Below are 12,092 nucleotides of genomic sequence, written 5' to 3'. Positions count from 1 at the left end.
GTGTTGTAGAGCCAAAAGACGCAGGATCTTACAACATCCGCCTCCCGGGCTTGCGGGAAAAGTGTGGGCGTTCCGTGAAAGCTGCATAGAGGGGTGCAGAATGGGAGGTATTTTCTAACGCCCAAAATAGCACGGAGCTAACATGTCAAACCAGACTGGGTGGTCGGACGGGTTAGACCTATCAAGAAGTCAGTGATGACATGGTCAAACTCTACAGTATCGCCATCGTAGCCCAGAACGCCGGATAGGCGGCGCGAAGACAACACAGGAGAGATGGAGGGGAGGGACATAGCTCCAATAAGCACTAAATTGGACGTTTTCGAGACGGGTGAGAATCTAATGCATGGCATGGAGTCCAGTACGCTCGGCGCCATGACGCCTAGACCACCAAGCGCACCCAACTACTGTAGTAGAATGCAGTCAGTCCTAAGGGCAGGACCTTCACTCAACCATGCAGGGAGTCGGTTGAAATCTTGGGTAACGCCATCCAAGCCTCGGGTCCAGGCGCAGCGAGAATTACTGTACTGACTTAAGTTACTTAACTGAATGCGAGTGATTCAGCGGAGAAGATTGTCCGCAAATTGGAGAGATTGTGGATCAATATCGGTCGGCGAGTAAGTCGAGTGAGTGCTCCATACACCACCATGAGCGGATCGTGTCTATGCGGTTTGATATGTATCCAGTTGGCGGTCGGTTTCCCAGCTTGTGACAGTAGCCGCCCTCTTTTGATACGGAAAGGCGCTAAGAGGGGCCGGGTGCAGGCAGTTTGCCTAGGAAGAAGATTCTGGTGCCGACTGCACGTGCAATAGACATGGGGAACAAAAGTGCAAACGTCCTGACTCCAATGTCATGAGGTAAATGAAATTGAGGTGCTTAGCATAATCTGGGAAACATGGTGTGTAGGATGTACTACTGTGGGAAGATGGATGGGTGGTGGTGATGAAAGTAAGTCCGTGGTTGACAAGAAAAGCCGCGAGATGGAAAGACCCACAATCACATGCTATCAAATCATCACCCCATTGATGAATTCCATCATTATCATTATCATCATCATCATCATCATCATCATCACCACCACCATCAAGAACGCGAGACTTTCGGTCGCCAATGTTATCTTACTGTACAGACCACCCAATGGATCTTCAAGTGCTTCAACGAAGTGTTTCTGAAACCACAAGGTTGCCACTCTGACAACGCAACTGTAACAGTTCTTATCAGGCGGCGGCTCCCATTGCGAGTTCCAAGTAGAAATGCGGGTGGCTTTCATGAGGGCTGGGTATGGCGTCGACTCCACGTCGTCCTCCTCGTCTTTTTCCCCCCTCTTTGCCCTTTTTCTCTCTCCTTTCCTTTTTTTTTTTTTTTTTTTTTTTTTTTTTTTTTTTTTTTTTTTTTTTTTTTTTTTTTTTTTTTTTTTTTTTTTTTTTTTCTTTTTTTTTTCTTTTTTTTTTCTGTGCTGAGACTTTACCTGCATTACGGTTTGCCTTCCCTGTCCGGAGTAGACATGAAAGCAAGAAGAGGGGTTAAACCCCGGTCAAAACTTCCTTTGCCATCAAGCATCGTTCCGAGTTCCAGACCTTGGAGGAAGTGATTGATTGATGGTGGAAAGGTAACCTATGACGAAAAATGTTGCTAGCACGAGCATCACCCCTTTCGTACTACTTAACTCGGTGGACAATTGCCAGTTAACCAGTCACTGGATGCCCCTCCATGAACGATCAAAACCAGTTGGTCGTTTACTTAATCCGGATCCGCTATCACATGCTGCCAACTGCTCCGATGTACTCGACTAGGAGGAAAATAAAATAAAATGATAATTACAATGATAAGAGCCCTCGATTTATTCTTGCTATACTGCGTAATCTCTGTAGGAAATTAGGGAATTAGGCCAAATTACACTAAGTTCCAGCTATTCTTGATAACATGTGGTACCTTTGATCAAGCCGAGATGGCTGTCTGAGCTACCTTTCAACAATTAAGTTCCCTGCGGTTCATCTTGTCTTGAAGGACCAATCCAACTGCATCTTCCTTAGCAGGACAGGTTGATTGCTATCTTTCATACTACTCCTACAACTCCTACTACTTCTTCTTCTTCTTCTTCTTCTGATTTACTTTAAGGTAGTACCCTCCCTCGGAAATTCACCTGCATTTCCTTTCTTCCCTCCTCCTCCTCCTCCTCCTCCTCCTCCTCCTCCTCCCTCCCTCCTTCCAAATTCCTAAATCACCCCCTCCTTCCTTTCCATCCCCTCCCTCCAAAATCTTTTCATTCCCCCCTGCGCTCGAACTCTTCTTCCGGAGCTTTAACCGTATTTCCACCCCCTCATCATTCTTAACATTGTGTGGTAATCGCCTTGATTACTTACACACCCGATTACCAGGTATGTCATGCTATACCAAGTTGTCATACCTATTCATACACCATTACCCCAGATACTTACTATACGGTACTAATGTTCCCCCGTCTCGGGCGTAGACCTCCATGCCTCACGCGGAAAACGGAACAATGGGTGAGAACTCGGTTAATGGAGAGAAAGTTCATTCCCACTTCATCGATGTAAGTTTTGACCTCCAAGCATATCTATCTACATCCCTCCCTTCCTCTCAGCATGCCTAAACTGATCACGCGATCCCAATTAGCACTTGACATCGTATCCGGTGGTTGCAGATTCAATCACCGTCTTTAAAACAAACAAGTATGGCGCAAAGACCCTGGAGTATGCCGATCAAGGGTACAGCCGCCTGGCCAAGCCTCTTCTTCCTTACTTCTCCAAGCCCTATGTCTACATTGCTCCGTACGTTGCTCGCGTGGACTCGCTCGGCGACCAAGGCTTGACCAAAGTCGACGAAACCTTCCCCATTGTTCGGGAGGACACCGACAAGCTGAAGGAATCTCTCCGAGACGGAGCCACCTTCCCCTTGCGCTTCGCCGGGGACATGAAGGCCCACGTGGTCGACACGCTGAACTCGGAGTACAAGAAATGCGGAGGCGATGGTGTTGTCGCTGGAAGCAAGGCCATCATCAGCACCACCCTTGTGCTGTCGCAAGAGTCCTTGGCCTACCTCAGCTCCCTGCTGCAGGCGAAGAAAACGCAGGTTAAGGAAGCTGTGAATGAGAAGACCGACAAATAGTCCCAGATCCCGTCTTTGTTGATACCTCGGAACGATCTTCCGTCTTGTCCCTCGAACTTTCCCAATGTCTTCGACTCTTTGCTTTGCTACTTTTCTGTCCCACCTTTAGAAAGCTTTGCGCTCTTGTGGCTCGATTCGCTTGGTCAGCGGTGCGTGGTGCACATTTAGTTCTAATTTCTCTGTAACGAACATTGGTGGTTTTCCTCTCTCTGCGCTGGTGGAATGTGCGTGTGTGTTATTTATAGCTTGCATTTGAATACACATCATGGGTCCCAGCCCTTGATAAGTGTATCTTGTGGATCAGAATCGCCTATCTTCTCGTAGAATGCATTGAGGGGCGACCCGATAGACGATCAAAAAGACAACAAGGAACTTGGACAGTAAATCCATGATGCGTATGCAGAAGCAAAAAGAGATCTCCCCGACTGGGAGTCGAACCCAGGTCTCCCGCGCTTGTTCCCGACTGGGATTGACAAGCGGAAATCATGACCGTTAGACCATCGAGGATCTTGCTTGGAGATTTTTGCAAATTATGTGTTCTGTCCTAGAATATGCAGTTTTCTCTCATGCCCAGAGCTGTACTGTCCAGTAGATCAGATGGTAAGATGAAGCGTGTAAGCTCTCTTCTTCAAGATTAATCGGATTCCTCCATGGTCCTAGCGCCAAGACAATTGCTTCTGTATGCAGCGCACATTTGCTGTGGGATGTATGACTTGTGTAGTATGAAGTAGTACAGCGGAAATCAGGTTGCCTGTGTGCTGTTGGGTGAGTTCTACGTAAGATCTAGGGTTACTAGGTATAGTTTACCTTATGCTTTACTGCCGCCGTTTTCTAGAGACGCATTAGCCGACATACCCTGGCGCATACCTGAAAAGGTGTACGTGATATTTCCGGAACTCAAGCTCGACGAGAGCTTTTCTTCCTTATCAATTCTAACGTTGTTTTTTTTTTGTTTGTTTTTTTTTTGTTCGATATGTTGATCAACAGCACCATAATTCAGGGCTGCAAAAGGAAAGGAAAGCAGGGTGGAAGCGACTTACCATGGAGATTCACGCTTGAAGACCGGCGGCTCCTCAGAATGCCCCAGGGTGTACGGAGAATCGTCGTTGTCCTCGTCCCCGCTAAACGGGGTGGTCTCGGCAGAAGTACACAAGCCCCTGTCAATCGGAGTAGACAGAGACTCCAACATGGCCTCCTCAGTCTTAAGCAGAGGCGAAGGCAAACGCCAATCACTCACCTCTTCCTCCTCAGACTCAGACTCAGTATCACCCTCCCCCTGCGCGTCCTCCTCCTCCTCCTCCTCCTCCTCCTCCTCCTCCTCCTTCAGCACCACCACCTCATCATCCCCATCCTCCCCCGTCACCCACTCAATCTGATCCACGTGGAAGGGAACCTTCCGGACCCGGGGGGGCGGAACCCCATCAAAGGCACGCACACCCCGGCCCCGACGCCGACGACGTTGGCGCACCGCGTCCACAAACTCGACAATCAGCTGCTCATCCCCGTACCAATGGAGCGTGTACACCTGGTTGACAGCCACAGGGTGGACCGTGTGCGAAGCCACCGCGGTGTTTCGGTCGGCCGCCGTCGTCTCGCGGTAGAAGCGGACCCAGTGGTGGGCGTGCACGACGCCGTAGAAGGGCATGCTCCGCGGGGCGCGGTCGCGCAGCACCCGGAAGATCAGGTTCATCGTCCACTGCTCCCAGGGGAGCGCGGCGAAGTGGTCGTGGATCTCCCCGCCGAGGCGCACGACCACAAACGCGGGGATGTCCTCGTAGTGCTGGAACTCGTGGGGCAGGGGTGGGGGTGGGGGTTGGGGCACGCGCCGGGCCGGCATCGCCTGGAGCTGCTCGGCGAGGAGGGCGTGGAGGGCCCAGGATTCTTGGCCTTCCGGCAGGCGGGTGAATTCGAAGAAGGGCGGCGACATCGTTTCGGTTTTGCGTCAGGACGGTTCGTTCTTGGGAGGTCGTGATGATGTTGGCTCTGGAAACGATGGCTGGGGGTTGGGGAGGATGGAGTAGTAGAAATTCTGGTATTCGGATGTTCTTATATAGGCCTTGCGGGCTTGCTGATGCTGTTATGGTATTTTGGTTCCGACTGAAGGGGTTCTTCAATTATTCTTCTGTCGTTCCTGCGTTGGGGAGGCTTTGATGGAGTTTTGCGAGCAACAATCTAGGGCTTGGGTCTGTGATGTCTCTGTTTCTGGAAGATAAGCTCCGCGTCGTTGTGGGGATCTGGATAATCAGATAATGGAACGGGCATTCAGTTTCCTTCAATGCTGTTTCTGTTGTTGAATGGGCTCTCGATTGGAACTCTCCGCCTGGGCCACTTCTATCTAGCCGGGATTCACCTGGCATGTCAAAGACTGAGCACCAGGATAACTGAAGCCAAACTACAAGCTACATTATGCCCATATGGAGGACGAAAGAGACAATGAACAGCACCGGATCTTCCTGTCCCAACCTTGTCTAGTGATCAGATACCACTTTAGGCAAGAATCTCCATTTCATTTCTTTCTTTATGCCAGGGGAGGATTCCACGTCCATATTTCTTTGTGGTCTTGTTGAACATACAGCTTGATTGTCGGTTTTCTTAGAATCTCCGGGAAAATGTATTCACTGGCGCTTACGTTGCGGTTTAGACTTTCGAGGCCATTGAATAAGGCATTTCAACAGAGGTATGGTACAACCTACATGCCATTTAGGCCATGACAAGCATTATAGTCCTCAGGAGCAGGTACGCCAACCACAAACAAGATCTAATCGCATACAATGCGGTGCGAAAGTCAGACATTACTCATACTAATGGCGTCAGTCCACCATCCAGACTCAACAAGCCTAATCTTCCACCAGACCAGACATTGAATCCTTCCACTGCATTCAACCCAACCCACCAACCAACCCCATTTGCAACACTGCCATACCATACAACCAACCTCTATCCCTCAATCCAAGCCAAGCAAAGGACAAGTAGGTAGAACCAGTCCACAATCATCAGCAGACCCACAAAAAACAAAAGAAAGATCTCCCCGACTGGGAGTCGAACCCAGGTCTCCCGCGCTTGTTCCCATACAGGGATTGACAAGCGGAAATCATGACCGTTAGACCATCGAGGATCTTGCATGTAGAAAGGTATAGTTTTTGACATCATGAGTAAAATCGTAGCTTGAAGTGTTTCCAGGCGCTAACGTTCGCGGTTCGTTAGGGCTATTGTCGCCCGCTCCCGGACGTCAGGAAGAGGTTCCCAAGAATGGTCCTCCCAAGAGCCTAGTACCCTAGAACATTGTGAGCCATTTGTTAGTGCTGACATGTGGCCTAGAAGGGAGGTACAGTCTATACTGAGCTTGTGGTCATTCAGAATCCCGAGCTCATGTTCATACTCGCACAGTCCGCCATCCAGATACTGCGGGTTCGACAATTGGTGGCTTGCTCTAAGGGCTCGTCCCACAGCGGCTCTTACAGTTCCTATAGATAAGAGGTAGGTATGTCTAGGACCTTGAGTGGTGTAGAGACAGCTGCATCTTCGGTAGCCCGGCTCCATGAGCAGCAATGAACGTGACAGCATCCATCGGCACCGGCTCGGTTCGATCTAATTTAGGGGTATATTGCTGAACGTGTAGATGCAAAGCATCCGCCTGGGTGACGGTGCTTCCTGGATATTGCCGAAAATGAGATTCGGGGACGACATGCTCCGTACTAATGGAATTCCCGCTCGGCATGGTTGGTGGCTATGAGGATGAAAATACTGGTTGTGTGGTGAACATGGAAGGAATAGATGAAGAGAGTGGTGAGGAGACAATGGGGTAATAAATCACGGTAGGTAGGCTACAGTGACTATTAAACTACCTTAGATTGTTGTAGTGGGTGGATCACAATGTAAGCACTTGGCTCAAGGTAATGCTAGGTAAGGTAACCATCACAACTACTAGGTAGTCTCCACCTCCACTGTTCCTGCCATGCTTACTGTTCCTGTCCCCATGCCCCAGGAACAGTCCACCCTACGAAGACTAGTGGTTACTGTCTTTTATCGACACACCTTTCTTCTTCCCCTGCATACAGGTCTGAAAAGCATCAATGCATACTCCTCAGCAAAGTACAACATCTTTCGGCTTTTCTTTCTTGGATATAGATAGAAACAGCGCCCACTGAAGCCAAATATGAGCCATGGTAATATATAAAGAAATGACTCCGGCGGCAGGTTCAGGAATGAACGAAGACTTGTAGCCCTCACAAGGGCAGTACGTGGGTCGCACGTATCCACACAGTCACACATTCACAATCAGCTCCAACAATTCAAGCAAACTATCCATGTCTTCTGCTGGACTAGCAGGGCCCTTCGAACTACTCTGCGCCAGAGCCGATGGATACGCAGTTGCGCCCTCAATTCCAACCAGTAGAAATGGTAAGGTATAAGTTCCAGAAGCAGCCAGACTCGGTAACACAAATCAGGGGTAGATTTATATGATGCCGCCACCAGAATGACCGTGGTGACGACGATAGCTACGGCTACAAAGACTCAAATGGATGGATACGAGTTCATCTTCCTGAGATTCATGCCAAACGCGGAGCCAAAACAGGATAAAGGAATGGAGACAAAGGCTAAGATAGTGAGACTAAGACCTCAACTGTCAGTCGCATCGCTTTCAGTCCGTCTTTGGCAAGGGCGGTTCCATTGCATACCGCTTGACAGTTACGGCTTGCTCGACGGAATTTCTGCCCTCTCGTATTTGGATATTGGTCAGGTGTTTAGGGTGCTGTTTTGCTTCATGTCGAGCCTGTGTTGAGTCCGCGAGAGAATGGATTCCATATGGAACTGCACCTGCAAATACTTGTCCATTAACTCGCTTATGCTGAGTGGTAATGAAATATGGTCCCCTGGCCTGCTCTGCACCACGCACATGTCACGCCGAAGTCTGCGGGATTCGGTTTCAAGCGACAAAAGATAATGTAAGATAGCACCCTTCATTCCGTTCCCGTCAATCAATTCATCCGCTGCATGTCCCCGGCTATTGTGATCATGCATGGCATATTCGTGGCTGCCATCGAATTCGAGTTGTCAAGTTGATCCTCGAGCGCTTGGAGGCAAACAAGCCATGCACGCAGTGGATAGGACCTCAGCAATTGAAACACAAGATGGGGGCGTGTCGAGGAGCATCTTGACAGTCGATTGGGCAAGAAGAGAGAAGGTCTCTTTCAGCTTGAAAGATGATTGAGAGCCTTGCCATGTAGGCACTCTGCATGACAGGTGCTTAGCCGGGGAGGGGCTACTTCACTCGAAGCCCATAAGGCTAGCGAATCATGAGCCTAGATGACGGTCATGTTCGCCTGAAAGGACTACATTAGTGAGCCATTCCTGGTAGCCCGTATAAGTGTGTGTCGTTGGTGAACAAGACGCTGAAGCTGCAGGACCTATTAGGTACCTTCTAGGAGCGCGCAGTTTGGCACTGCCACTGTTTACTCGGCCGCAATCGAGATGCTAAATCCCCTCCATGCTCATCTTTCCAGCTACTGAACGTTTCCTGCGGTGTAAGAGGCGAAGAGATCTGGATACATTTCAAAAGACCTTAGGGGCTGGATTTCGTCGTCGCATCCAAGGCGTAATTGCACACCCTTGCGATACAGTACTCATTTGCGACGCGCAGCAATGATAGCTGATAGAAGGACTATATAACATAGTTTGGAGCCGACATATAACAAGTCCTCGATGGTCTAACGGTCATGATTTCCGCTTGTCAATCCCAGTCGGGAACAAGCGCGGGAGACCTGGGTTCGACTCCCAGTCGGGGAGATTTGCTTTTTGCTCATCTTCTCCATGGTCAGAAGATGGACTTTCGTGCTGGATTTCTTTTACGTCGTCGTGGTGGTCGTCAAGCTGTTGTAAAATGGCACGTAAGCGATGATACGGTGCTGCTCATGGCAGGCTCTGGCGAGTACCCTACAGGGCATAAACAAAGAACTGCCAGGCAGACAACGAACCGACTAAGAACGAGGTCTTCGATTGCAGTCAATCCGTGAACAGCTGGCGGAATAGCCTCTTTTTTTTTTCTATCCCCTCGCCATACTCGTGATTTATAGTAGACAGTTAGTTATCATAGTATCCATTATGTAGGTATGAAATCATACTGTACAGTACGCCATAGTCCCAGCTCTTATCACCATGTGATAGTCCCAAAGAGGCAATATCACGTCAAAGTTCCACACTAGGCTTGGCGCGTCAAGCGCGTCCGCCATCGGACAAAGAAACCACCACATCGAGCCCAGAGGAATTACCCCTCCACTCCCCAGAGAATCAAGATCACCCTCCGCACCCATTGCCAGCAAGAGACAATATCAAGCCGTCTGATTGCAAGACAAAACCACTTCAACACCGTACCCGGATCCAGCGTCACTCAGAATGCCTCCGAATCGCAAACGCCGCGCGGTCCGTACCCTCTTCTGCCGATAAGCCCTCAAAAAACGTCAAAGAAACCACAACACTGATAAAACAACGATCAATAGGCCCCGGAAAACGAGTCAAGCGAGGAGGCAGACGGCAGCCCGCCTCCCACACAGAATGCGCCCCGCCGCCGGAGACGCGACTCGTCCTCATCCGAAGGCTACGCGGGCGAGGGCTCCGACATCCGGGCCCCGACGAGCACCGACGTGATGGTCAAAAAGCTAGTGCGACTGGCCCTGGCCAGCGAGTACTCCCGGCAACCGCTCCGCCGCACCGATATCAGCGCCAAGGTTCTGGGGGAGCAAGGGGCGCGACAGTTCCGGACCGTGTTCGACGAAGCGCAGCGGGTGCTGGGCGAGAAGTTCGGAATGCAGATGACTGAGTTGCCGGTGAGGGAGAAAGTGACCGTTCACCAACGGCGAGGTGAGTTGCATGCAGGCCTAAAAAGTCGAGATGTGGATGGCGGATTTTGTTGACTCGGTTTGGGGGGGTTCCCTGGTTTACGCTGTAGCTGCTCAGAAAATCGAAAAGGCGTCCTCGGGGAATAAGAACTGGATACTCACCAGTCTCCTGCCGCCCGAGTACCGCAGGCCGGCGATCCTGCGCCCTAGCAAGGCTCCGTTGGAAAGTACCTACACGGGGTTGTATTCGTTCATCATTGCGGTGATTCTGCTGAACGGGGGCACGATTCAGGAGCAGAAGCTGGATAGGTATCTGCAGCGGACGAACACTAACACTTACACGCCTGTTGATCGCACGGACCGGTTCCTTCAGCGGCTCTGCAAAGAAGGATACCTGGTGCGGAACCGCGATGTCGATGGTGGGGAGGAAGTCATCGAGTACATTCTGGGCCCGCGTGGGAAGGTCGAGGTGGGGACTCAGGGCGTGGCTGGACTGGTTCGCGAGGTTTACGGCCAGCAGGATGCAGATGAGCCCGACGAGGAGTTGGAAATCCGTCTGGCGCGGAGCCTCGGGCTCCAGGCGCCTCACGGCCGCGCGCAGGAGAGACCGGCCGAGAACGCCGCTGCCAACGAGGAAGATGGGGATCAAGGACCGCGGGGCCAAAGAAGACAACAGCCCCGACGGCGTGGACGAACAGAGTCTGGCTCTGAGGGCGAAGAGAGCGGTTAATTATGCACCATGTTTGATGGGTTGTTCTGATGCGTTATCACTTTATCCCAGTCCTTCTCGACTGAATGATACCCTAGTTTATGCCATATGTTTAAGCTCCAAGAGTGCTTGCTACTACTACGTATAACCGACTCGGAAGGCGGGATGCAGTTGCTGCAACATGCGGTCTTAGTCGCAGGTATACACTCCATGCAGACCGCGAAACTGCAGCGGTAGTCCCCGTCTGCACGTCACACAGGGTCGGCCCTGCATCCAGCCATGTAGTTACACAGTTTATGCAATTCGGGGAAGAAAGATAGATACTCCAAAACTCAAAAGGTGAACATCGCTTGCATACATCTATAGAAATCAAGAAAAGCGCTATACAGGGGTGGGTGTTTCGCTATTACATATTTACTCGCTGTCGCTGGCACTGTCGTGCACGGAGCCACTGTCCGCGTCCTCCCGGAGTCCCTCGGCCATCACGTACTCCGCTTGCTGCAGGACCGACTTGATCTCGGGGTTGTTGTAGACGAGCTCCGTGGGCTTCTGGCCGTGCTTATTCCGGACCCGCGGGTCGCACCCGGCATCGCACATCATCCTGACCATCTCCAGCCCTAACTCGGCATCCTTCTCGTTGGCATAGCGGACTGCGACGTGGAGCGGGGTATCTTTGTCGAGGCGGGTCAGGGGGTCACATTCGAAGTACTGAATGTCGAAGAGGGTGTCCATGGTGTCATCTGTATGTATGTAGAGAAGTGGTCAGTTCGCAGATCTAATTTGGAGGCTCCATCGCTGAACGGTGGACACTGACAGCTTCCGTACGAGGCGCAGATGTGTAGAGCATGGTTGCCCATGGAATCCGTCACCCCGTTGAAGAACTCGGCCACCTCCTCGTTCGACTTGTCCGTCATGTCTTCAAGCACCTGTTCTATCAAGTGAGGCTGGTCGCGCCGACAGGCCTCCACAACCAGCTCACGCGGGGAAGCGCCCTAGGTAATAGTATGAGCAATGTAGAAGGGTAACGGAGGTGAGGATGGCACTCACCTCGTCAGCCATTATGATTTCGTGCGTTGGATATTGAGAGTCGGAAAGAGACGAGAAAGCGCAATCAATATTTAGTAGTCCGTCAAGATTCAGGAGAGTTGCTGCCCTGAGGAGTTGTTGTGTATAAATGCCGCCGGAGTAGCCGCGAAGTAGTCAGGAGGCGGTGTCGGAAGCAACTAGAGAATCAATAGAAGATTAGCATGAGGCATGTGGGGAGCAAAGTCTATATATAGGCTTGCACAAGTGAGGCCGAGCCATGAGGGACAAGAATAGATCGCAGCAAGCCTCACTTACAATTCTGGTCGGTTTGTCGAAGCTTGTGTTTGTATGGGTGTTTATTGCCTTATGCCTGATGCCTCCCTATTGTTGGCTCC

At 50.9% G+C, this 12,092-nt stretch overlaps 4 protein-coding genes and 3 non-coding genes across 7 annotated transcripts; 3 read left to right on the top strand and 4 right to left on the bottom strand.

Moving 5' to 3' along the window:
- The first annotated feature begins 2,254 nt into the window (after positions 1-2,254).
- BO86DRAFT_389119 (putative pathogenesis associated protein Cap20) lies at positions 2,255-3,577 on the top strand. The gene is made up of 3 exons (XM_025672044.1): positions 2,255-2,375; positions 2,471-2,551; positions 2,635-3,577. The coding sequence occupies exons 2-3, from the start codon at positions 2,477-2,479 to the stop codon at positions 3,124-3,126; spliced, it is 567 nt and encodes a 188-aa protein (XP_025528022.1). The 5' UTR covers positions 2,255-2,375; positions 2,471-2,476; the 3' UTR covers positions 3,127-3,577.
- Positions 3,544-3,633, bottom strand: BO86DRAFT_t123. The gene has a single exon. It is a non-coding gene; the product is annotated as a tRNA-Asp (tRNA).
- Positions 3,634-3,690: 57 nt separating this feature from the next.
- BO86DRAFT_429828 (uncharacterized protein) lies at positions 3,691-5,371 on the bottom strand (the record flags this gene model as incomplete). Its single annotated transcript, XM_025675655.1, has 3 exons — positions 4,167-5,371; positions 3,982-3,993; positions 3,691-3,898 (listed from the first exon to the last, which is right to left on the bottom strand). The coding sequence occupies exons 1-3, from the start codon at positions 5,051-5,053 to the stop codon at positions 3,691-3,693; spliced, it is 1,107 nt and encodes a 368-aa protein (XP_025528021.1). The 5' UTR covers positions 5,054-5,371.
- Positions 5,372-6,150: 779 nt separating this feature from the next.
- On the bottom strand, positions 6,151-6,241 carry BO86DRAFT_t122. Its single transcript has one exon. It is a non-coding gene; the product is annotated as a tRNA-Asp (tRNA).
- A 2,582-nt stretch (positions 6,242-8,823) lies between these two features.
- On the top strand, positions 8,824-8,913 carry BO86DRAFT_t124. The gene has a single exon. It is a non-coding gene; the product is annotated as a tRNA-Asp (tRNA).
- A 482-nt stretch (positions 8,914-9,395) lies between these two features.
- BO86DRAFT_389118 (MAGE domain-containing protein) lies at positions 9,396-10,715 on the top strand. Its single transcript, XM_025672043.1, has 3 exons — positions 9,396-9,546; positions 9,624-9,984; positions 10,073-10,715. The coding sequence occupies exons 1-3, from the start codon at positions 9,520-9,522 to the stop codon at positions 10,690-10,692; spliced, it is 1,008 nt and encodes a 335-aa protein (XP_025528020.1). The 5' UTR covers positions 9,396-9,519; the 3' UTR covers positions 10,693-10,715.
- Positions 10,716-10,867: 152 nt separating this feature from the next.
- BO86DRAFT_338528 (ankyrin repeat-containing protein ANK1) lies at positions 10,868-12,067 on the bottom strand. Its single transcript, XM_025668991.1, has 4 exons — positions 12,013-12,067; positions 11,719-11,894; positions 11,486-11,663; positions 10,868-11,411 (listed from the first exon to the last, which is right to left on the bottom strand). The coding sequence occupies exons 2-4, from the start codon at positions 11,728-11,730 to the stop codon at positions 11,086-11,088; spliced, it is 516 nt and encodes a 171-aa protein (XP_025528019.1). The 5' UTR covers positions 11,731-11,894; positions 12,013-12,067; the 3' UTR covers positions 10,868-11,085.
- Positions 12,068-12,092: the final 25 nt, after the last annotated feature.

Source organism: Aspergillus japonicus (assembly GCF_003184785.1).
Source record: "Aspergillus japonicus CBS 114.51 unplaced genomic scaffold BO86scaffold_22, whole genome shotgun sequence".
In the NCBI taxonomy this organism is placed as follows: domain Eukaryota; kingdom Fungi; phylum Ascomycota; class Eurotiomycetes; order Eurotiales; family Aspergillaceae; genus Aspergillus; species Aspergillus japonicus.
The sequence above is the reverse complement of the archived record's forward strand: the minus strand, read 5'-3'. Positions and strand labels throughout refer to the sequence as shown.

Coding starts and splice junctions, on each gene's coding strand:
- BO86DRAFT_389119 (XM_025672044.1), top strand. CDS start 2,477: ATGCCTCACGCGGAAAACGGAACAATGGGTGAGAACTCGGTTAATGGA. Junction 2,552..2,634: donor TTCATTCCCACTTCATCGAT/GTAAGTTTTGAC, acceptor GATCCCAATTAG/CACTTGACATCGTATCCGGT.
- BO86DRAFT_389118 (XM_025672043.1), top strand. CDS start 9,520: ATGCCTCCGAATCGCAAACGCCGCGCG. Junction 9,547..9,623: donor CGAATCGCAAACGCCGCGCG/GTCCGTACCCTC, acceptor AACGATCAATAG/GCCCCGGAAAACGAGTCAAG. Junction 9,985..10,072: donor GACCGTTCACCAACGGCGAG/GTGAGTTGCATG, acceptor TTTACGCTGTAG/CTGCTCAGAAAATCGAAAAG.
- BO86DRAFT_338528 (XM_025668991.1), bottom strand. Junction 11,412..11,485: donor CTGCGCCTCGTACGGAAGCT/GTCAGTGTCCAC, acceptor ACATACATACAG/ATGACACCATGGACACCCTC.